This window comes from Entelurus aequoreus, linkage group LG03 (genome assembly GCF_033978785.1).
Source record: "Entelurus aequoreus isolate RoL-2023_Sb linkage group LG03, RoL_Eaeq_v1.1, whole genome shotgun sequence".
Taxonomy (NCBI): domain Eukaryota; kingdom Metazoa; phylum Chordata; class Actinopteri; order Syngnathiformes; family Syngnathidae; genus Entelurus; species Entelurus aequoreus.
The window spans coordinates 16,921,923-16,947,337 of NC_084733.1; the positions used below are offsets into that span (position 1 = coordinate 16,921,923).

At 37.3% G+C, this 25,415-nt stretch overlaps 1 protein-coding gene across 2 annotated transcripts in view; it reads left to right on the top strand.

The window, feature by feature from the left end:
• myo10l1 (myosin X, like 1) overlaps window positions 1-25,415 on the top strand; it is a 93,381-nt gene that overhangs the window by 39,406 nt on the left and 28,560 nt on the right. The window contains exons 3-23 of one of the 2 annotated variants that reach the window (XM_062041381.1): window positions 82-240; window positions 1,776-1,963; window positions 2,078-2,212; window positions 6,495-6,619; window positions 9,385-9,398; window positions 9,459-9,543; window positions 9,625-9,731; window positions 11,597-11,726; window positions 11,788-11,906; window positions 11,984-12,130; window positions 12,204-12,304; window positions 12,387-12,453; window positions 15,796-15,888; window positions 15,966-16,034; window positions 16,101-16,183; window positions 17,827-17,929; window positions 18,000-18,080; window positions 18,229-18,353; window positions 21,137-21,254; window positions 21,313-21,419; window positions 22,978-23,284. In XM_062041381.1, the coding sequence (XP_061897365.1) occupies window positions 82-240; window positions 1,776-1,963; window positions 2,078-2,212; window positions 6,495-6,619; window positions 9,385-9,398; window positions 9,459-9,543; window positions 9,625-9,731; window positions 11,597-11,726; window positions 11,788-11,906; window positions 11,984-12,130; window positions 12,204-12,304; window positions 12,387-12,453; window positions 15,796-15,888; window positions 15,966-16,034; window positions 16,101-16,183; window positions 17,827-17,929; window positions 18,000-18,080; window positions 18,229-18,353; window positions 21,137-21,254; window positions 21,313-21,419; window positions 22,978-23,284 (2,463 nt within the window). Of the gene's footprint in view, window positions 1-81; window positions 241-1,775; window positions 1,964-2,077; window positions 2,213-6,494; window positions 6,620-9,384; window positions 9,399-9,458; window positions 9,544-9,624; window positions 9,732-11,069; window positions 11,727-11,787; window positions 11,907-11,983; window positions 12,131-12,203; window positions 12,305-12,386; window positions 12,454-15,795; window positions 15,889-15,965; window positions 16,035-16,100; window positions 16,184-17,826; window positions 17,930-17,999; window positions 18,081-18,228; window positions 18,354-21,136; window positions 21,255-21,312; window positions 21,420-22,977; window positions 23,285-25,415 lie in introns of those variants that run through there. The other variant, XM_062041379.1, reaches the window with a different exon arrangement.

Genomic DNA, 25,415 nt, shown 5'->3' on the forward strand with positions numbered 1-25,415 from the left:
TATACCGTGTATATGATATGTTTACGTACAGCAAATTGCGCGAGGGTGTACCTAATGTATTGGCTCTTTTTTTTTTTGCAGGCGCTGTACTTGCAGCAGGCCGAGGTCACCAGGGAGCGCGTGTGCGCCATGCACCCGTCCAGCATCCACGGCGTGGAGGACATGTCGTCGCTGGCCGAGCTCCACGAGGCGGCCATCATGCACAATTTGTACCAGCGCTACCAGAAAGACAACATCTACGTAAGCGTGATCCTCACAGGACAAGAAATAATCCCTTCCAGCCGATAAATGCTTTAAAATGTAATATCGGAAATTATCGATTTCGGTTTCAAAATTATCGGTATCGGTTTCGAAAAGTTAAATTTATGACTTTTTAAAACAGAGCGTACAGAGGGCCAATAAACCTTAAAGGCACTGCCTTTGCGTGCCGGCACAGTCACATAATATCTACGGCTTTTACACACACACAAGTGAATGCAATTCATACTTGGTCAACAGCCATATAGGTCACACTGAGGGTACGTCCGTATAAACAACTTTAACACTGTTACAAATATGCGCCACACTGTGAACCCACACCAAACAAGAATGACAAACACATTTCGGGAGAACATCCACACCGTAACACAACATGAACACAACAGAACAAATACCCAGAACCCCTTGCAGCGCTAACTCTTCCGGGACGCTACAATATACACCATTTAGGCACAGTATAAAAAGTTTGGTGGACAAAATGAGACAAAGAAGAAGTGGCATAAAACACGTCTTTCTGTGGCAGCGTCAGAGAAAGTTGTACGTGTAAACAAACTACGGTGAGTTCAGGGATTGCTGAAATTAGTGGGACAAAACGGCGCTCTCCAAATACTCTCATCAGTGAAGCATGTGTAACATAAACAGTGGGATTTTTAACAACTAGGAAGGTTTGTGTCATGTTTGTTCTCCGACAGAAACCATATTACCTGCTCAGTGGCCTTGTGGTTAGAGTGTCCGCCCTGAGATCGGTAGGTTGTGAGTTGAAACCCCGGCCGAGTCATACCAAAGACTATAAAAACGGGACCCATTACCTCCCCGCTTGGCACTCAGCATCAAGGGTTGGAATTGGGGGTTAAATCACCAAAAATGATTCCCGGGCGCAGCCACCGCTGCTGCTCACTGCTCCCCTCACCTCCCAGGGCGTGATCAAGGGTGATGGGTCAAATGCAGAGAACATTTTTTTTTCTTCATCTTTTACTATTTTCACACATCTCTGAAAGAGGTCCAGAGCCGCGGGTTGCTGACCCCTTATTAGGGCTATTGCGTTCCATTGACGTGGATGCTGTAACCACGGCAACACTGCCTTTATATCACATTAGGGCCAAAGAGAAAGTGTGTCGATATGGTATAAATGAGCTAATTGATGTGATTGGGATGTTAGTTCTGGTGTTTAAAAACATGAACACGGTAATCTGTGGGGCGGTATAGCTCGGTTGGTAGAGTGGCCGTGCCAGCAACTTGAGGGTTCCAGGTTCGATCCCCACTTCCGCCATCCTAGTCACTGCCGTTGTGTCCTTGGGCAAGACACTTTACCCACCTGCTCCCAGTGCCACCCACACTGCTTTAAATGTAACTTAGATATTGGGTTTCACTATGTAAAAGTGCTTTGAGTCACTGGAGAAAAGCGCTATATAAATATAATTCACTTCCCTTCACTAATCTCGCGCTCTTTGACACCCGGGGGTCGGTTATCCTGACAAAGAAGCAAATATACTCTGTTTACTGTTTTCTCTCTGTAGACAAATATCGGCAGCATCTTGGCCGCCGTCAACCCTTACAAGCAGATCCCAGGTCTGTACGACCCGGAGAGCGTGGACCGCTACTCGAAGCACCAGCTGGGGGAGCTGCCGCCGCACATCTTCGCCATCGCCAACGAATGCTACCGCTGCATCTGGAAGCGCCATGACAGCCAGTGTGTCCTTATCAGGTCAGATCCCGTTATCTTGAGATAAGGAAAGTTGGATGCTAATGTGTGTGTGTGTGTGTGTGTGTGTGTGTGTGTGTGTGTGTGTGTGTGTGTGTGTGTGTGTGTGTGTGTCAGCGGTGAGTCTGGAGCCGGAAAGACAGAAAGCACCAAACTGTTGCTGCAGTTCCTGTCGGTGATGAGTCAGAACTCTGCTGGGACGCCACCATCTGAGAAGACCACGCGAGTGGAGCAGGCCATCGTGCAAAGCAGGTACATAAATAACACCCAATATTGTTGTAGATAGTCCCAACACTAAGGGCCAGGGGCCGTACTTATCAAGCTTCTTAGAGTGCCATTTTACACTTAAGTCCTGAGAATTTGCGAAATTTAGTCCTACTCTCAAACTTAAGAATGAAAGCTTTTTATCAACGTTCTTAAGTCTAAGAATCACTCCTACTCTCCACGATATTTAAGAGACCTTCAGAGGTGTCTTAAGTGGTTAGGAGTTGCCAGCAGGGGATGGCACTGAGGCGAGAGAGACGTGCGCGAACGTTCAGGGAACGGAACAATGTTTTTGTTTTTTTTGATGACGAGCAGCTGATCAAACGGTATCGTTTAGACAGAGCGGATATTATTTTTGTCACAGATTTAACACTTTTCGATTCCTTGTTGATTTCTGCATGTGTCTGCAGTGGGCTAGTATATATAGAGCCACCCACACCACTTTCAAATTAGTTGCCTAATTAATGAATTGGAAAGAAAATGTTATGACAGTAGCGTATGTGTGTGGCCGTGAGGTGAGTGACGTCAGTGAGTGTGTGGGCGATAGAAGAGAGGGAGCGGTAGCGTGAGTGCCGGCGGGGACTAGTTTGTTTTGTATTATTTTGTAGCTTATTGTCAAAATATACACTCCCATTGTCCACTTAAATATTTCCAAGATATTTCTTTATTCTTAGACAACGGATTCCCTTCCGTGATTGGTCATTTCTATGGACACAGAAATGACGTCACCTAAAATTCCGTTTACGGCACATAGTAATGTCGTAATTCAGCTCTGAGTGTGACACTTAAGATTCAGTCCTACACTTCGCTGAAAGTGTGAGTAAGACGCTTGATAACTAACTTTTAAGTGCAGCTTTCAGCGAATAATTTATTTACTCTTAAGTCAACTCTTAGCAGACTTCTTAGGAGTAATTCTAAGAAGCTTGATAAGTACGGCCCCAGATCTACTGAAGGTTTGGGTGTATAAAAAAAAACACTCGCAAATGAGCAAAATAGAGCAATTCATTTAGCGCGTCTGTCTTCATGAATATGCAGAATGTGCAAAACCCAAAACCAGTGAAGTTGGCACGTTGTGTAAATCGTAAAAAAAACAAAAAAACAGAATACAATGATTTGCGAATCCTTTTCAACTTATATTCAATTGAATAGACTGCAAAGACAAGATACTAAACGTAATGTTTTTTTGCAAATAATCATTAACTTAGAATTTAATGGCATTGCCAAAAAGTTGGCACAGGGGCATTTTTACCACTGTGTTACATGGCCTTTCCTTTTAACAACACTCAGTGAACGCTTGGGTACTGAGGAGACCAATTTTTGAAGCTTTTCAGGTGGAATTCTTTCCCATTCTTGCTTGATGTACAGCTTAAGTTGTTCAACAGTCCGGGGTCTCCGTTGTCGTATTTTAGGCTTCATAATGCGCCACCCATTTTCAATGGGAGGCCAGTTTAGTAGCCGCACTCTTCTAAAATATTATTATCCTTAGACTTAAACTTAGACAAACTTTAATGTCGAAGTCTAATAATATTTTAGAATTATTTAATAAATCATTAAATATGATATCATACCCAGCCATTTTGTAGGTTTCAAGACATCGCCAATTTTGAAAGAAAGTTTGATTTATTAAATAATTCGAAAATATTATTAGACTTAGACTTAGACAAACTTTAATGCCTAAGTCTAAGTCTAATAATATTTTAGAATTATTTAATAAATCATTAAATATGATATCATATCCAGCCATTTTGTAGGTTTCAAGACATCGCCAATTTTGAAAGGAAGTTTTAAATATTTATAATATCATAATAGAGTATTTATATAATATTTAATGATTTATTGAATCATTCTAAAATATTATTAGACTTAGACTTAGACTAACTTTAATGTCTTAGTCTAAGTCTAAGTCCAATAATATTTTCGAATGATTTAATTAATCATTAAATATGATATCATATCCAGCCATTTTGTAGGTTTCAAGACCTCGCCAATTTTGAAAGGAAGTTTTAAATATTTATAATATAATAACATAGAGTATTTATGTAATATTTAATTATTTATTAAACATTTCTAAAATATTTTTAGCCTTAGACTTAAACTTAGACAAACTTTAATGTCTAAGTCTAATAATATTTTAGAATGATTTAATAACTCATTAAATATGATATCATATCCAGCCATTTTGTAGGTTTCAAGACATCGCCAATTTTGAAAGGAAGCTTCAAATATTTATAACATAATAACAGAGTATTTATATAATATTTACTGATTTATTAAATAATTCGAAAATATTATTAGACTTAGACAAACTTTAATGCCTAAGTCTAAGTCCAATAATATTTTAGAATTATTTAATAAATCATTAAATTTTATATCATATCCAGCCATTTTGTAGGTTTCAAGACATCGCCAAATTTGCTATATTTTTTATATATTTTGCTATATATAATTTAAATATTATTTAATGAATTAAATAATATTATAATAATATTTTAGTCGTATTAAATAAATCATTAATCATATAAATAATTTTGTAGGTTTCAAGACACCGCCAATTTTGAAATGAAGTTTTAAATATTTATAACATAATAACAGAGTATTTATATAATATTTATTTTTTTATTAAATAATTATTAAAATATTATTAGCCTTAGACTTAGACAAACTTTAATGTCTAAGTCTAAGTCTAAGTCTAATAATTTATTAAATAATTCTAAAATATTATTAGACTTAGACTTAGACACACTTTAATGTCTAAGTCTAAGTCTAAGTATATTAATATTTTAGAATTATTTAATAAATCATTAAATATTATATAAATACTCTGTTATTATATTATAAATATTTTACTTTTTTTAAATCAAAATTGGCGATGTCTTGAAACCTACAAAGTGATTTATTTGATTAATGATTTATTTAATCATTCTAAAATATTATTATAATATTATTTAATTTATTAAATAATAAAACAGTATTGGAAGTACAGTACATTAGAGTAGAAATCATCCTGATGTTAAAAGAGACTACAGAAATGGCAGGCGTTTTAAAAACTATAAAATGGTGGCCATATATGATGCAGGTGGACTTCCGGTAAAAACTGCCAACAAAATTGGCAGATGTCTTAAAAACTAGAAAATGGAGGCTGGATATGATGTAGGCAGTTTTCTGTTAAAAACTGACTACAAATATAGCGCATCCCTTAAAAACTACAAAATGGCGGGCGGATATGACCAAGGACTACACACCTCTGCAGGGTGAATAGAGCCCCCCTCAACAGCTGGTATATACTGTAATACTATCATAATCCTAGAAGGTTACACGCAACACACCCACTAATAGTTGTAAAATAGTGCAATTTTGTAGTTTGCACACATTGTTTAGAGCAGTGTGCCATGAGAGATTATCTAATTTCACCTATTTGGGTTAAAAATATTTTTTTGCAAACCAGTAATTATAGTCTGCAAATTATGTGTTGTTGTTGAGTGTCAGGGCTGTCTAGAGCTCGGCAGAGTAACCATGTAATATTCTTCCATATCATTAGGTGGCAGCCGGTAGCTAATTGCTTTGTAAATGCAGGTAAAAACGTGTCTTGTGCTTGAACCAAAAAATAAACAAAAGGTGAGTGCCCTTAAGAAAAGGCATTGGAGCTTAGGGAAGGCTATGCAGAATGAAACGAAAACTGAACTGGCTACAAAGTAAACAATAACAGAATGCTGGACAACAGCAAAAACTTACTGTGGAGCAAAGACGGCGTCCACAAAGTACATCCGAACATGACATGACAATCAACAATGTCCCCACAAAGAAGGATAAAAACAACTGAAATATTCTTGATTGCTCAAAGGAAGACATGAAACTGCTACAGTAAAATACCAAAACAACAGAAAAAGCCACCAAAATAGGAGCGCAAGACAAGAACTAAAACACCACACAGGAAAACAGCAAAAAACTCAAAATAAGTCAGGGCGTGATGTGACAGTACACCTACTTTGAGACAAGAGCTATATTGATGCATGGTTGGTTATGGTTTAAAGTCATATCCAACAATCGCGACAATGACTTTTAACTGTCAACTGAGTTTATGATTTCTGTTAGTGGTGTGCCTCCAGATTTTTTCAACGCAAAAAATGTGCCTTGGCTCAAAAAAGGTTGAAAAACACTGGTTTAGAGCATGTTTTTTGGGGGGGATTTTAGTAGACGCCATAAGTGCTTCGGAAGGAGGCGACGATACTGCGATGTTCTGGAAATCAACCATGTGTCCGTCTCTCTGCAGTCCCATCATGGAAGCGTTCGGAAATGCCAAGACGGTTTACAACAACAACTCCAGCCGCTTCGGGAAGTTCATCCAGCTTCACTTCTCCGAGAGCGGCAACATCCAAGGAGGCTGCGTCATCGATTGTATCCTTCTTCGGGAAATATACAAATAGTGTGAATGCGCCGATTAACGTTTCAGTTTCAGCAGTTGGTGGGTGGTAAGTGCAGAATGTATCTGTAGAAAAACCTCAGAATTGCATTTGTATGGAGGGTGAAATGGGACAAAATTAAGTAAATGAATAAATGTTTAGATGATCACTTAATTGTGTCATTAATTAATTAAAATTATTTATATAATACAAAATTATATTTAACTATTTGATCGTTTCAATAAAATGTTGATGATGTTATTTAATGATTTGATTAATAATTTCACAGTTTGATTATTTCACGATTTAATGGTTTATTTAATTATTCCATGAACCAGTGCGACAGCACCTCATGGATTTATTTTCTGTCAAACTCACCCATCAAAGTCAGTGGGCGGGGCTAACAAATCGAGTCCAATGATTTTACAATTCATTGAATATTAAAATATTCAAACGATTAAATAATACATGTTATTTTACATTAAATAAATTAATGACACATTTAATACTAATGTGTATGCATTTAATTACAAATGTAATAAATGTAAAAGTGCTATGAATGATGTAGTTAATTATTTCAAAATTTAATCAAGTGTTCTTTGACAGCTGAGTTTGACAAATAAAATATATTCATGAAGCGCTGACACACCACATAAAGTAATTAAATAAATCATTAAAAATATCGATCTAACCACTTTGTTATTGTTTATATCAGGGGTCCCCAAACTTTTTGACTCCGGGGCCGCATTGGGGTAAAACAATTTAGCATATATGTATATATGTATGTATATGGGTCTATATGTGTGTGTATACTGTATATATAATTGACCTAAAGAGCGCACTTGCTGCATGTCACATTATCGATGGTAAGATGCATTTTTAGACAATATGATTTGCCTGAGTGGCTAGGAGACGGTAGAAAATGGACTAGTAAGGACAAATTAAAAAAAATAAAAAATTATAAAAAAACAAAACAAAATTAAAACATTTTTTTTTTTTTTTTTTTTAAACTTGGGCCTTCCCGCGGGCCAGATTATGGACGCTGGGGGGGGGGGGGCGTATCCGGCCCGCAGGCCGTAGATTGGGGACCCCTGGTTTATATACTGATACTGTAGTAGGTATTGATAGTATCGACATCTAGATCGATCATTGCTACTTTACATTGAAGATGTAGTGGTTAGCTTCTTGTGTCGTCCTGCTTGGTGTGTGTGCGTGTGTGTGTGTGTGTGTGTGTGTGTGTGTTCTTGTATTCCTACTCTTCTTGAGACATCAACAAGGAAAAGTAGCTTCCATATGAGGACCGGTGAACAAGTTAGGACATAAATCATGGTCCCAATACGGAAAACCATTGCATCTAATAGAGAATGTCTCATTTGCACCCCCTGGTGGTAAAATCTATCAAAATTAGGGTAGTCCCAAAAAGGAGGGATTTTTCAAATTGACTGTGTGTCGGTTTTAAAAGTGCCCCCCCTCTGGTCAACATATGAAATAACAAGTGTGTGTAACAATTTGAAGTGCTCCCCCTCTGGCCAACATATGTAATTACAAGTGTGTGTAAGAAATTGAAATACGCACCCTTTGGCTAAAATTTTTTTTTTTTTTTTTTAAATAAATAAATATGTAAATAGAGACATACTGTAATAACTTGAAATAAATAATGAAAAATAAAAACCAATTACAAACAAAAAATATATTAATAAATAGATGAACTAAAAACAGTCTTTTTCTCACAATGTGTCGACTTTTTTCTTATGAAATTGGGAACAATTTCTCATATTCTTTCTGTTTCTGTAATATTGCAATATTTTCTCGTAAAATTATTACTTTTTTTTTATGTAAAATGATTATTTTTGTAATGCAAAATGGTGACATTTTTTTGTTGTTCTTGTAAAACAGTGACATTTTTTGAGTAAACTGGTGACTTTTGTCATAATTTTGCCAAGTAAAATTCCCATTGTTATTATAATATTGCCAACATTTTTAAAGTTTTCTTATAAAATTGTGACTTTTGTCGAGTAAAATTACGACTCTTTTCATAAAATTGCCAAAATTTTAAGCTTTTCTTGTAAAATTCTGACTGTTATTGAGCACAATTCCAACTTTTATCCTACTATTGCACAAATGTTCAGTTTTTCTTGTAAAATTTGGACTTGCATTGAGTAAAATTACGACTTTTATTACAATACTGCCAAAATTCTAAGTTTTTCTTGTGAAATTGGCCTTTTTCTTGTGAAAGTCCAACTCATTTTTCACAACAAGCTTCTTTATATTTGCATAGTATGTATATATTATTAATGTTGTAAATACAAATCTTTATATATCTAGAAAGGGTGGTCGCAAAGAGGTAGGCATTTTTGGGAGGTCTCAAGAAGGTAACAAATACAAGAATGTGTGTGTGGGCATCCTTTTCCCCTAGTCCTCATAAAATGATAATACCTGGAAGAAACTTAGTTTATTTTCCACCGTGGTGGTGAAGATTTTTATCCTCGAAGCGGCATTGCTCTGTGGATAGACAGCTTGCTCTCAAGTTTGAGCCGGTGTTCTAACGTGACAAGCAGACTTCTGAAATTAATGCAACTCCTGCATTTGTGTAAAAAGGAATATAGACATGTAATTGTGTCTCCCTGAGAATGCATCTATTTTGAAGGAATCTTTCACGTGAGTACAATCTTTAGCCATGTAAACACTCCGATTTTTATCCCCGAGCCGATCAGCCTTAACCTAATAGCCGTCGACTTTCCTTGACTCTTTTTGTATCAGATTTACTAGAAAAGGTAAGCTCAGCATAAACTAGCGTAGGTTTGGTCATCACAACCTTCACTGATTCGCTACAGAACCGAGTGGTGCGACAGAACCCCGGAGAACGCAACTACCACATCTTCTACGCTCTCTTGGCGGGAGCTAACAAAGAGCATAAAAGTATGTCTGGTTGAATTTGTCAGATTGGACGTTTCTGTCGAGTGGTTGGGTAATTTGACTACATGTGTCTCCATGTGTCAGGTGTGTACTTCCTGGAGGATCCAGCCGAGTCTTTCCATTACCTCAGCCAGTCGGGTTGTCTCCAGGACAAGAGTCTGAACGACAAAGAGCTGTTTAACAGCGTTATGGTCAGGAGGACACTGGGTCATCTTATTGATCATTTGGATTATGTTGCACTGGTCAAATATCATGTTCATAGTCCTACAAAGATGTTTTTTTTTACCGACAATAAGGGGCTGCACCCTTCAGAGGACTCAGCCTTTTTAGACTGTATCTATTTAAAATTTTCTATCCGTTAGATAACTCTTCTACTGCTGAATCCCTCCATGCAAAATGGTGGAAATTGATTTAAAACATGTCCTTCTACTGTGCTATTATACAAAACCCAAAACCAGTGAAGTTGGCACATTGTGAAATTCGTAAATAAAAACAGAATACAATGATTTGCAAATCTTTTTCAACTTATATTCAATTGAATAGACTGCAGTGACAAGATATTTAATGTTCGAACTGAGAAACTTTTTTTTTTGTTGCAAATAATCAATAACTGGCAGCAACACATTGCAAAAAAGTTGACACAGGTGCATTTTTAGCTTTTCAGGTGGAATTATTTCCCATTCTTGCTTGATGTACAGCTTAAGTTGTTCAACAGTCCGGGGGTCTCCGTTGTGGTCTTTTAGGCTTCATAGTGCGCCACACATTTTCAATGGGAGACAGGTCTGGACTACAGGCAGGCCAGTCTAGTACCCGCACTCTTTTACTATGAAGCCACGTTGATGTAACACGTGGCTTGGCATTGTCTTGCTGAAATAAGCAGGGGCGTCCATGATAACGTTGTTTGGATGGCAACATATGTTGCTCCAAAACCTGTATGTACCTTTCAGCATTAATGGCGCCTTCACAGATGTGTAAGTTACCCATGTCTTGGGCACTAATACACCCCCATACCATCACAGATGCTGGCTTTTCAACTTTGCGCCTATAACAATTTGGATGGTTCTTTTCCTCTTTGGTCCGGAGGACACAAGGTCCACAGTTTCCAAAAATAATTTGAAACGTGGAGTCGTCAGACCACAGAACACTTTTACACTTTGCATCAGTCTATCTTAGATGAGGTCAGGCCCAGCGAAGCCGACGGCGTTTCTGGGTGTTGTTGATAAACGGTTTTTGCCTTGCATAGGAGAGTTTGAACTTGCACTTACAGATGTAGCGACCAACTCTAGTTACTGACAGTGGTTTTCTGAAGTGTTCCTGAGCCCATGTGGTGATATCCTTTACACACTGATGTCGCTTGTTGATGCAGTACAGCCTGAGGGATCGAAGGTCACGGGCTTAGCTGCTTACGTGCAGTGATTTCTCCAGATTCTCTGAACCCTTTGATGATATTACGGACCGTAGATGGTGAAATCCCTAAATTCCTTGCAATAGCTGGTTGAGAAATGTTGTTCTTAAACTGTTCGACAATTTACTCACGCATTTGTTGACAAAAGTGGTGACCCTCGCCCCATCCTTGTTTGTGAATGACTGAGCATTTCATGGAAGCTGCTTTTATACCCAATCATGGCACCCACCTGTTCCCAATTAGCCTGTTAACCTGTGGGATGTTCCAAATAAGTGTTTGATGAACTTTCGCACTCTTTTTTGCCACTTGTGCCAGCTTTTTTGAAACATGTTGCAGGCATCAAATTCCAAATGAGCTAATACTTGCAAAAAATAACAAAGTTTACCAGTTCGAACGTTAAGTATCTTGTCTTTGCAGTCTATTCAATTGAATATAAGTTGAAAAGGATTTGCAAATCATTGTATTCTGTTTTTATTTACCATTTACACAACGTGCCAACTTCACTGGTTTTGGGTTTTGTAAATGCCCCAGATGTAACTATAGAATTTTACACGATTGGTTGAAAAATGATTGTCCATTAGTCATTGAGCGTTTGAAACTCAAACTCCTGCAAATATTAATCAGGTGACACGCGCTTGAATGATTGAATAGGAGGCGCTGAAGGTTCTGGAGTTCAGCGAGGAGGAGATCCGAGACATGTTCAAGCTGCTGTCCGGCGTCCTTCAGCTGGGCAACGTGGAGTTCATGACAGCGGGAGGAGCCCAGATCACCACCAAGCAAGGTTGACAACCAGACAAAAACCTGGACGGCACAGACGGATAAATAAATGTTTGTCTTTCCAGTGGTGACCACCGCCAGCGAGCTTCTGGGCCTGGACGCCTTCCAGTTGTCGGAAGTGCTGACTCAGCGCTCCATCATACTGCGAGGGGAGGAGATTTGCTCCCCGCTCACCATCGAGCAGGTCAGCTAACACACACACGCGGACCCTTCTCCTTGTCTGTTCCTCGTCCAAACGCTACACCTGGCACGTCAACGCAGGCCGTGGATTCCCGGGATTCCGTCGCCATGGCGCTTTATTCCCAATGTTTCTCCTGGATCATCCTCAAGATCAACCAGAAGATTAAAGGGAAGGAAAACTTTAAGTCCATCGGCATCCTGGACATCTTCGGCTTTGAGAACTTTGAGGTTGGCTTCATCACCGCGCACACACACAAACATATGCATAATGAGTCACTGGTGTGTGTGTGTGTGCTCTCAGGTGAATCGCTTCGAGCAGTTCAACATCAACTACGCCAACGAGAAACTCCAGGAGTACTTCAACAAGCACATCTTCTCCCTGGAGCAGCTTGAGTACAACAGGTGCACGATTTGAACTCACTAAAAAGTACAAGAAGCCTCCTTAAAAGTGCTGAAAGTGTCCTTTGTGTCCATGTGACTGCAGGGAAGGTGTCCAATGGGACGCCATCGACTGGATGGACAACGCAGAGTGTCTGGACCTCATAGAGAAGGTACTGTGCATAATAACACTGGTAGAAAAGACACACCATATCTACTCCATAAAATTGAAGCAACAGATTACAAGCAATATTATTATTGAAATTTCACAATGTTTGGTATAGGTCGGGGGTCAGCAACCCGTGGCTCTCGAGCCGCATGCGGCTCTTTAGCACCGCCCTAGAGCATACTTGCCAACCTTGAGACCTCCGATACTGGGAGGTGGCGGTCGGGGTGGGGGTGTGGTTAAGGGCGTGGTTAATAGGGGAGTATATTTACAGCTAGAATTCAACAACTCAAGTATTTCATATATATATATATATATATATATGAAATACTTGACTTTCAGTGAAGTCTAGCTATATATATATATATGTATATATATTTATTTTATTATACATATAAATAAAATAAATACTTGAATTTCAGTGTTCCGGGGGCTATCCAGTAGAGGGCAGTATTGTCCTGTTTAACTTCTCCTCCGTTCATGACTCGGCCACCGTGTTCAATGGAGAAGTCTGTTTTACAAAATGTACAGGCAACATAATTACATACCCCTTCCTCTTCGAACTGTCCTGGATGAACTGAAATTCTTGTTTCCATTCGTTTTGGAACTTGCAAGCGTATTTCTTCATCTTGCTCGTCGATGGCGTCGCCATGTCTGTAACTTCCTCGTTCTTCTGCTTCGTCTCCTTGTTGTGTGCGCAGTTGTGCACTCTACTCTCTAAAAGCCCTAGATGTTATGACGTCATTGGGCAGGCAAGCTGTTTATATTGTGGGAAAGCGGACGTGAGAACAGGCTGTCCCCACTCAGGTCCGCATTGAGCTGGAGGGGGCGTGGCCTCCAGCTCCGGCTGAATACCGGGAGTTTGTCGGAAGAAAATTTCTGCCGGGAGGTTATCGGGAGAGGCGCTGAATACCGGGAGTCTCCCGCTGAAAACGGGAGGGTTGGCAAGTATGTGCTAGAGGCGCCCAGAAGCTTTTTCAAAAATGGAAAAAGATGGGGAAAAATATAATAATGTTTCTGGAGGAGGACAAACATAACACAAACCTTCCAAATTGTTAGAAAGCCCACTGTTTGTGTTTATGCTCAACTGATGACAGTATTTGGCTAGCGCCGTTTTGTCCTACTAATGTTGGCGGTCCTTGAACTCACCGTAGTTTTACATTTACAACTTTTTCCGACCCTGCCACAGAAAAACTTGTTTTATGCCACTCCTTCGTTGTCTCATTTTGTCCACTAAAGGTTTCATGTTGTGCGTGAATGCACAAAGGTGAGCTTTGTTGACGTTATTGACTTTCGTGGAGTGCTGATAATCCATGCTAACATGCTATTTAGGCTAGCTGTGTGTACATATTGCATCATTATGCCTCGTTTTTAGGTATATTTGAGCTCATTTAATTTCCTTTACTTATGTCCTCTGTGTATTTCATTTATATTTGCATGTCTCATGACACATCATCTGTATGTAATATTGGCTGCATTTCTGATTGTGTGCCATGTTGTTCCAGACCACAGCAAACGTTACCATGTTGTTCCAGACCACAGCAAACGTTACCCAGCTTGCAGAGATTGTAATAAATCCATTAGAGGAAGACAGCCTGTCCTTTCCTTTAACTTGGGCACACACATCTATACCTTTGGCAGTTTTAAGCCAGTAATTTCCAGGAGTTATCTCGCCCTCTGAGACACTTACTTAATGTGTTGCCTTCATTATAACACTTACATGAGGCTTTTAACTTTTTGCGGCTCCAGACAGATTAGTTTTTTGTATTTTTGGTCCAATATGGCTCTTTCAACATGTTGGGTTGCCGACCCCTGGTATAGGTATAGGGCAGGGGTCGGCAACCCAAAATGTTGAAAGACCCAAAAATACAAAAATAAAATCTGTCTGGAACGGCAAAAAATTAAAAGCCTTATATAAGTGTTATAATGAAGGCAACAAATGATGTAAGTGTCTATATTAGTTATATTAGCCTATTATCAAAATGACTTTAAAAGTCTTATATAAGTGTTATAATGAAGGCAACACATGATGTAAGTTAAGTTTAAAAGTGCCAATGATTGTCATACACACACTAGGTGTGGTGAAATTATCCTCTGCTTTTGACCCATCCCCTTTTTCACCCCCTGGGAGGTGAGGGGAGCAGTGAGCAGCAGCGGTGGCCGCGCCCGGGAATCATTTTTGGTGATTTAACCCTCAATTCCAACCCTTGATGCTGAGTGCCAAGCAGGGAGGTCATGGGTCCCATTTGTATAGTCTTTAGTGCCTATATTAGCTATATTAGCCTACTATCAAAGGCTGACGCAAAACTTCGTTGACAAAAATGATGTATTTTGATATTTTGATTTTGATTTTGAAGGCTTCTCACAGGATGAGATAACTTGTCGAAATAACTGGCTCAGAATGTCCAAAGGTATAGATGTGTGTGTCCAAGTTTAAGGAAACGGCAGGCTGTCTTCTTCTAATGGATTTATTACAATATCTGCAAGCTAGGTAACGTTTGCTGTGGTCTGGTACAACATGGCACACAAACAACTACCAGAAATGCAGCCAATATTACATACAGATAATGTGTCATGAGACATGCAAATATGAATTAAATACGGAGAAGACATAAGTAAAAAAAATTAAATGAGCTCAAATAAAGCTACAAACGAGGCATAATGATGCAATATGTACATACATCTAGTCTAGACAGCACGTTAGCATCGATTAGCTTGCCATCATGCAGAGTCCAAATATGCATGATTAGCCCTCCACATAAGTCAATAACTTCAACAAAGCTCACCTTTGTGCATTCATGCACAGCATAAAAAGTTTGGTGGACAAAATGAGACAAAGAAGGAGTGGCATAAAGCACGTCTTTCTGTGGCAGTGTCGTAGAAAGTTGTACTTGTAATCAAACTTCGGCGAGTTCAAAGACAGCTGAAAATTAGGACAAAACGGCACTCGCCAAATACTCTCATCATTAGAGCATGTTTAATACGTGTGTCATGTTTGTCCTATAGAAACCATATTAAAACAAAATTTGTATGCATTTTTTTTTTAACTCCAGGGATTCATTAGGGTATAGGGCTGGTGGACAAGGTTGAAGTTAGGTTTTAGGGTTATGGGTTAGGGATCGAGAGTATAGGGCTGGTGGACTAGGTTTAGGTCAGGTTTCAGGGTTTCAGGGTTAAGGATATAGAGTTGCGGTTTGGTTTTAGAATTATGGGTTAAGAATGTAGGTTAGGATTAAGACTTGGGGTTAGGAGTCCAGGTTAGGGGACAAGGGGTTATGGTTTTGTGTCTAGGTTAGAGTTAGTCCTGATTTTGGTGGCTCTCAGTACAATGGTTTTGTGTGTTCCTCAGAAACTGGGTTTGCTGGCTCTAGTGAATGAAGAGAGTCGCTTCCCCAAAGGAACAGACTTCACTCTCCTGGAAAAGTTACACAGTCGACACTCTGTGAGTTCTTCTTTGCTGCAATGTTAGAGCCGGCAAGCTGCTGCAGACGATCATCACACATTTTGTTTTTGTGACAGACTAATCCTTACTATGTGAAGCCCAGACTGGCTGACCATCAGTTTGGTATCAAACATTACGCCGGAGAGGTAAGTTCTTTAACGGGATACTTTTAATGTGATCTGGACCGAGGTCACAAAGTTTGTGTGGGTCAGGTCCTGTACGACGTGAAAGGGATTCTGGAGAAGAACAGAGACACTTTCAGAGACGATATCCTAAACATGCTCAAAGACAGCAGGTAAGTTTTACTGCCACAAATAATACAATACAAGCTATTGAGTGATTTGTCCCAACATACATGTATAAACCTAATTCATGTATAAAACATGGCAACCATTCATTATTCCCTGTTGAAAATTATTTACCCCAATATTATTTATTATAGTTCACCTTAAAGTCTGTTATTTGGGGAACATTTTGTCTGTAATATTATTTATAATTGAAATGTAATACTTTTAAATAAATAAGTAGAATTTCCTCCCTATTTTTTTTTTATTGTTTAAATGAGACGGGGGAATATAGGGGCGAACTTGCAATTGTTAAACCATTGTATTGAATCTCACACATATTTACAATGCATGTATTATATTTAAAAAATTATGTTTAAAAAAAACTATAATGATTATATTACCTGCACATATTAAATATAAAATAAATAATATTGTTAAAATAAATCAATATTATCATTACATAAAATGTTTTAGTTAAATATGAAATAAACCCCTTAAAATACTTTTATATTATCAATATATAAATAACATTTATTTAAAATAAAATAATTGCAACTGTTGAAATAAATATAATTATAAATAAATAAATTACTGTAATTATTGCATTTTTTTTTTTTTTAATCTCTAAGAACTGACACACTGCTTTTCATTGTTCTGCAATAATAACAATAAATATTTTATATATTATTGTGGAATAAAAAAAATATTTTAAAGCAAAAGCTGACAACTGATAGTAAACTAGGTATGTTGTATTTTTTTATTATTATATATTTTATTAAATGCATATTGTGCAAATTGTGTAAAATTATTGCGGAAATTGAGTTTTATGTGCGTTTTTTTTTCACATTGTCTCTGCCCAATGATAAAGATGTATCTCCAATTTTTGGAGACATGAATACATTTAGGAAAAATAAAATTGTATATTTTACTGAAATAATAACTACAAATAAATACATTTGAAGGTATACATATTTTTCATTACATAACGACAATATAATTATCAATATATGTACAGTATATATGTATATCTTTGAGATTATTGCACGTTTTCATGGAAAAACCTGGCATTTCTAAGCAAGTCCACCATGTACAGTACAGGCCAAAAGTTTGGACACACCTTCTCATTCAATGCGATTTCTTTATTTTCATGACTATTTACATTGTAGATTGTCACTGAAGGCATCAAAACTATGAATGAACACATGTGGAGTTATGTACTTAACAAAAAAAGGTGAAATAACTGAAAACATGTTTTATATTCTAGTTCTTCAAAATAGCCACCCTTTGCTCTGATTACTGCTTTGCACACTTTTGGCATTCTCTCGATGAGCTTCAAGAGGTAGTCACCTGAAATGGTTTTCACTTCACAGCTGTGCTTGAAGCTCATGGAGAGAATGCCACGAGTGTGCAAAGCAGTAATCAGAGCAAAGGGTGGCTATTTTGAAGAAACTAGAATACGAAACATGTTTTCAGTTATTTCACCTTTTTTTTGTTAAGTACATAACTCCACATGTGTTCATTCATAGTTTTGATGCCTTCAGTGACAATCTACAATGTAAATAGTCATGAAAATAAAGAAAACGTATTGAATAAGGTGAAATAAGGTGTGTCCAAACTTTTGGCCTGTACTGTATGTCTTTATGTTTTCCAGACTGGACTTCATCTACGACTTGTTCGAGAAGGTGGGCAGCAGGAACAACGAGGAGAAGATGGGAACGGCCAGACGCAAGCCGACCGTCAGCTCCCAGTTTCGAGTATGTCCACAAAACACGACGCAGCAGCATAAAAGAACATTTCATCAAGTATCTCATTTGTCCCCCACAGGACTCCCTCCATGCTCTCATGGCCACTCTTAGTGCGTCCAATCCCTTCTTCATCCGTTGCATTAAGCCCAACATGGAAAAGGTCAGCCATTTTCTCTGCTTGGCACAGTCCATTAGAGCTTTAAATGAAATGGTTTATGGTTTGAGTTGATTTCAAACATGCATTTAGGACAGGATACATCACAAAATCCAGTTTCTCTTTTCAACATGTTCTTCGTTTTGCTGTGCAGAACCCCAGCGTCTTTAACCCGGAGGTCGTCATCAATCAGTTGAGGTACTCTGGAATGTTGGAGACAGTCAAGATTCGTCGCGCCGGGTTCCCCGTGCGAAGAACTTTTAAAGACTTCTTCTTGCGGTAAGCATTAATCAATAACAAATAGTTTTTTGTGATAAATGTTTGTTTTATGGACTTTAAAGACAAAAGTATTGGGAGAAATTCTCTATACGCCCACAGAAAGTGATTAGAATAATTAAAAATGTGAAAGTGAGTGAGCCAGCGCCGAGACCAGACACATGGTGGCAAATGGAGGCAAACAGGAAGTGGAATGAAAAATAAGAGCACTGGACAGGAAATAAAACAAAACACAAGAAATGGAATATAACTTGTGAGAGATAATGACAGAATATGACCTAAAACATTACCCTGAGGAACTCCACAAGTGCAGTACGACAGATAAAAAAATAAAATAATTAATTGTATTATTTTAATGTTGAATCTCAATAATAAATACATAAAGATAATACATTTAAATATTCATTATTTATAATGGAATATAATAAATACTGTGAGACCTAAAACATTTCCCTGAGGAACTCCACACACTTCCAACTAGGATTGTCTAAGACAGTTTTTCTTTGAAAAAATAATTTAAAAAAAAAGAATGATCCATGTTAAATCTAAATAATAAGTAAAAAAGTAATAAAATTATATATTCACTATTTATAATGGAATATATTGAAAACTTTGAGACCTAAAACATTTTTTTTCGAGAACCCTCACACACTTAAAATTGTGTTGCACATGACCGATTTTTTTCTTTAAAGAAAATTAAAAAAAGATCATTATTTATGCTAAATTTAAATAATAAACAATGGATAAAAAGTAATACATTTATATAGTCATTATTTATAATGGTATATATTGAAAACTACCTAAAACATTTCCCTCAGGAACCCCACACATTTTAAATTGTGCTGGCTTACGGCATATTTTTTTAAAATGAACTATCTATGTTAAATATAAATCATCAGTAAAAGCAAAAAGGCATAACAGCTCATAGTCATACATTTATTATTTGTAATGGAATATACTGAACACTATGTGACCTAAAATATTACTCTGAAGAGCCCCACATGCTTAAAACTATTTTTAAAAAATTGTATGTACGTATTTATTTTTAAGTTAATAAATAATGCACATTTTTAAGGAAGATTTAAAAAAAAAAAAAAAAAGTATTATTTTAATGTTGAATTTAAATAATAAATAAAAAATACATAAAGATAATATGTTTAAATATTCATTATTTATAATGGAATATATTAAATACTGTGAGACCTAAAACATTTCCCTGAGGAACTCCACACACTTCAAACTAAGATTGTCTATGACAGTTTTTCTTTGAAGAAATAAAAAAAAAGAATTGTTTATGTTAAATCTAAATAATAAGTAAAAAGGTAATACAATTATATATTCACTATTTATAATGGAATTTATTGAAAACTATCAGACCTAAAACATTTATTCGAGAACCCTCACACACTTAAAATTGTGTTGCTTATGACCAATTTTTTCTTTAAAGAAAAAAAAAAAAGTTATGCTAAATCTAAATAATAAAAAATGGATAAAAAGTAATACATTTAAATAGTCATTATTTATAATGGTATAAATTAAAAACGACCTAAAACATTTCCCTCAGGAACACCACACATTTAAAATTGTGCTGGCTTACGGCAATTTTTAAATTTATTAACTGTCTATGTTAAATATAAATCATCAGTAAAAAAAAAAAAAAAAAGCATAAAAGCTAATAGTCGTACATGTATTATTTATAATGGAATATACTGAACACTATGTGACCTAAAGCATTACTCTGAGGAACCCCACATGCTTAAAACTATTTAAAAAACAAAAAGTAAGTACGTATTTATTTTGAAGTTAATAAATAATGCACATTATTAAGGAAGATGTAAAACAAAATAAAATGTATTATTTTAATGTTGAATCTAAATAATACATAAAAAATACATAAAGATAATAGATTTAAATATTCATTATTTATAATGGAATATATTAAATACTGTGAGACCTAAAACATTTCCCTGAGGAACTCAACACACTTCAAACTAGGATTGTCTATGACAGTTTTTCTTTGAAGAAATACATTTTTTTAAAATTATTTATGTTAAATCTAAATAACAAGTAAAAAGGTAATACAATTATATATTCACTATTTATAATGGAATTTATTGAAAACTATGAGACGTAAAACATTTCTTCTAGAACCCTCACACACTTAAAATTGTGTTGCTTATGACCAATTTTTTCTTTAAAGAAAATACATTTAAAAAAAATAGTTATGCTAAATCTAAATAATAGAAAATGGATAAAAAGTAATACATTTAAATATTCATTATTTATAATGATATATATTAAAAACTACCTCAAACATTTCCCTCAGGAACCCCACACATTTAAAATTGTGCTGACTTACGGCATTTAAAAAAAAAAAAAAACTATGTTAAATATAAGTCATCAGTAAAAAAAATAGCTTATAGTCATACATTTATTATTTATAATGGAATATACTGAACACTCTCTGACCTAAAACATTTCTCCGAGGAACCCCACATGCTTAAAACTATTTTCAAAAAATTGTATGTACGTATTTATTTTAAAGTTAATAAATAATGTAAATTTTTAAGGAATTTATCATAATTATTTATGCATTATTTGTAATTTAAAATATTGATTTATTTGTGTAAAAATATATGATTTGCCATTAAAAAACCCAAATACAGTGAAAACGTACACAAGTTCCCCACTACACTCCAACAAATTTCCGTAAATTGGAAGCATACAATTGCCCAAAACATCTTGCTAAGCTCTAAGATGTATTTCCTCTCTTCTTCCTGCTGCAGATACAAGATCATTTCCAAAGAGAAAGCAGCTGCAGCGGGAGACGACAAAAAGAGAAGCACAGATCTTTTAACCAGATATGACAAGACCAAGAAAGAATGGCAGCTGGGGAAGACCAAAGTAAGACGCATTGTTTTGTCTTTCTGCATAATTCTGACTCTCTCCTCTTTCACGTCAGGTGTTTATGAAGGAGTCTCTGGAGCAACGTCTGGAGAAAGACCGTGACGAAGTGCGACGGCAGGCGGCCATGATCATTCGAGCTCACCTCCTCACGTTCTCGGCCAAGTGAGACCCTGACAATCACGTACTTTGAAGTACAAAACCAGTGAAGTTGGCACGTTGTGTCAATCGTAAATAAAAACAAAATACAATCATTTGCAAATCATTTTCAACCTATATTCAATTGAATAGACTACAAAGACAAGATATTTAATATTTGAACTACAAACCCCGTTTCCATATGAGTTGGGAAATTGTGTTAGATGTAAATATAAACGGAATACAATGATTTGCAAATCATTTTCAACCCATATTCAGTTGAATATGCTACAAAGACAACATATTTGATGTTCAAACTGATAAACATTTTTTTTTTGTGCAAATAATCATTCACTTTAGAATTTGATGACAGCAACACGTGACAAAGAAGTTGGGAAAGGTGGCAATAAATACTGATAAAGTTGAGGAATGCTCATCAAACACTTATTTGGAACATCCCACAGGTGAACAGGCAAATTGGGAACAGGTGGGTGCCATGATTGGGTATAAAAGTAGATTCCATGAAATGCTCAGTCATTCACAAACAAGGATGGGGCGAGGGTCACCACTTTGTCAACAAATGCGTGAGCAAATTGTTGAACCGTTTAAGAAAAACCTTTCTCAACCAGCTATTGCAAGGAATTTAGGGATTTCACCATCTACGGTCCGCAATATCATCAAAGGGTTCAGAGAATCTGGAGAAATCACTGCACGTAAGCAGCTAAGCCCGTGACCTTCGATCCCTCAGGCTGTACTGCATCAACAAGTGACATCAGTGTGTAAAGGATATCACCACACGGGCTCAGGAACACTTCAGAAACCCACTGTCAGTAACTACAGTTGGTCGCTACATCTGTAAGTGCAAGTTAAAACTCTACTATGCAAAGCGAAAGCCATTTATCAACAACACCCAAAAACGCCGCCGCCTTCGCTGGGCCCGAGCTCATCTAAGGTGGATTGATACAAAGTGGAAAAGTGTTCTGTGGTCTGACGAGTCTACATTTCAAATTGTTTTTGGAAACTGTGGACGTCGTGTCCTCCGGACCAAAGAGGAAAAGAACCATCCGGATTGTTATAGGCACAAAGTTGAAAAGCCAGCATGTGTGATGGTATGGGGGTGTATTAGTGCCCAAGACATGGGTAAATTACACATCTGTGAAGGCACCATTAATGCTGAAAGGTACATACAGGTTTTGGAGCAACATATGTTGCCATCCAAGCAACGTTATCATGGACGCCCCTGCTTATATCAGCAAGACAATGCCAAGCCACGTATTACAACAGCGTGGCTTCATAGTAAAAGAGTGCGGGTACTAGACTGGCCTGCCTGTAGTCCAGACCTGTCTCCCATTGGAAATGTTGCTGCCATTAAATTCTAAGTTCATGATTATTTGCAAAAAATAAAATAGTTTCTCAGTTTGAACATTAAATATCTTGTCTTTGCAGTCTATTCAATTGAATATAGGTGGAAAAGTATTTGAAAAGTATTCTGTTTTTATTTACGAATTACACAAAGTGCCAACTTCACTGGTTTTGGGTTTTGTATCATCTATTGTACTACTGAGGTAAAAATATGTCTGCCTAGGAAACACTTCAAGCGAGTACGCGCCAGTACCGTCACCCTGCAGAAGCACCTCCGCAGGCACATCCAGCGCAGGCACTTCGTCCGGCAGCGCAAGGCGGCGCAGGTGCTGCAGAAGCACCGGAGAGGTCAGGTGGCCCGGACTCGGGTCAGGAAGATTCGAGACGCCAAGAGGAAGAAAGAGGAAGAGGAGAGGAAGAAAGATGAGGACAAGGAGGAGGAGGACGAAGAAGAGATGAAGACAGACAGCGATGGGGAGCAGGAGGAAGATGGGGATGAAGACGCTGAAAGCAAGAATAAACCTATAGAGGCAAGTATTGTATCTTTAAGTGTGCAATGAGCGGTTCCTTGTTTAAAACAACATCAATGTTACTACCTCAACAATATAGTGCAAGACGCCCACTAGGGTTGTCCCGATACCAATATTTTGGTACTGGTACCAAAATGTATTTCGATACTTTTCTCAATTAAGGGGACCACCAAAAAATGGCATTATTGGCTTTATTTTAACTAAAAATCTTACGGCATATTAAACATATGTTTCTTATTGCAAGTTTGTCCTTAAATAAAATAATGAACATACAAGACAACTTGTCTTTTAGTAGTAAGTAAGCAAACAAAGGCTCCTAATTTGTTTGTTGACATATGCAGTAACATTTTGTGTCATTTATCATTCTATTATTTTGTCAAAATTGTGAGGGACAATCTGTAAAAATGATTTATTAATCCACTTGTTGAAATTGAAATACTTTGTATAATTCAAGACTTACGGTCATTTGAAAACATCCCTGCACATCACAATGGCAGCTACAGTTTCCATCTTAAAGATCTACAAACCCCGTTTCCATATGAGTTGGGAAATTGTGTTAGATGTAAATATAAACGGAATACAATGATTTGCAAATCCTTTTCAACCCATATTCAATTGAATGCACTACAAAGACAAGATATTTGATGTTCAAACTCATAAACTTTATTTTTTTTTGCAAATAATAATTAACTTAGAATTTCATGGCTGCAACATGTGCCAAAGTAGTTGGGAAAGGGCATGTTCACCACTGTGTTACATGGCCTTTCCTTTTAACAACACTCAGCAAACGTTTGGGAACTGAGGAGACACATTTTTTAAGCTTCTCAGGTGGAATTCTTTCCCATTCTTGCTTGATGTATAGCTTAAGTTGTTCAACAGTCCGGGGGTCTCCGTTGTGGTATTTTAGGCTTCATAATGCGCCACACATTTTCAATGGGAGACAGGTCTGGACTACAGGCAGGCCAGTCTAGTACCCGCACTCTTTTACTATGAAGCCACGTTGATGTAACACGTGGCTTGGCATTGTCTTGCTGAAATAAGCAGGGGCGTCCATGGTAACGTTGCTTGGATGGCAACATATGTTGCTCCAAAACTTGTATGTACCTTTCAGCATTAATGGCGCCTTCACAGATGTGTAAGTTACCCATGTCTTGGGCACTAATACACCCCCATACCATCACAGATGCTGGCTTTTCAACTTTGCGCCTATAACAATCCGGATGGTTCTTTTCCTCTTTGGTCCGGAGGACACGACGTCCACAGTTTCCAAAAACAATTTGAAATGTGGACTCGTCAGACCACAGAACACTTTTCCACTTTGTATCAGTCCATCTTAGATGAGCTCAGGCCCAGCGAAGCCAACGGCGTTTCTGGGTGTTGTTGATAAACGGTTTTCGCCTTGCATAGGAGAGTTTTAACTTGCACTTACAGATGTAGCGACCAATTGTAGTTACTGACAGTGGGTTTCTGAAGTGTTCCTGAGCCCATGTGGTGATATCCTTTACACACTGATGTCGCTTGTTGATGCAGTACAGCCTGAGGGATCGAAGGTCACGGGCTTAGCTGCTTACGTGCAGTGATTTCTCCAGATTCTCTGAACCCTTTGATGATATTACGGAGCGTAGATGGTGAAATCCCTAAATTCCTTGCAATAGCTGGTTGAGAAAGGTTTTTCTTAAACTGTTCAACAATTTGCTCACGCATTTGTTGACAAAGTGGTGGCCCTCGCCCCATCCTTGTTTGTGAATGACTGAGCATTTCATGGAATCTACTTTTAAACCCAATCATGGCACCCACCTGTTCCCAATTTGCCTGTTCACCTGTGGGATGTTCCAAATAAGTGTTTGATGAGCATTCCTCAACTTTATCAGTATTTATTGCCACCTTTCCCAACTTCTTTGTCACATGTTGCTGTCATCAAATTCTAAAGTTAATGATTATTTGCACAAAAAAAAAATGTTTATCAGTTTGAACATCAAATATGTTGTCTTTGTAGCATATTCAACTGAATATGGGTTGAAAATGATTTGCAAATCATTGTATTCCGTTTATATTTACATCTAACACAATTTCCCAACTCATATGGAAACGGGGTTTGTACAAAAATGATTGGGGAATGTCCGGCGGGCCT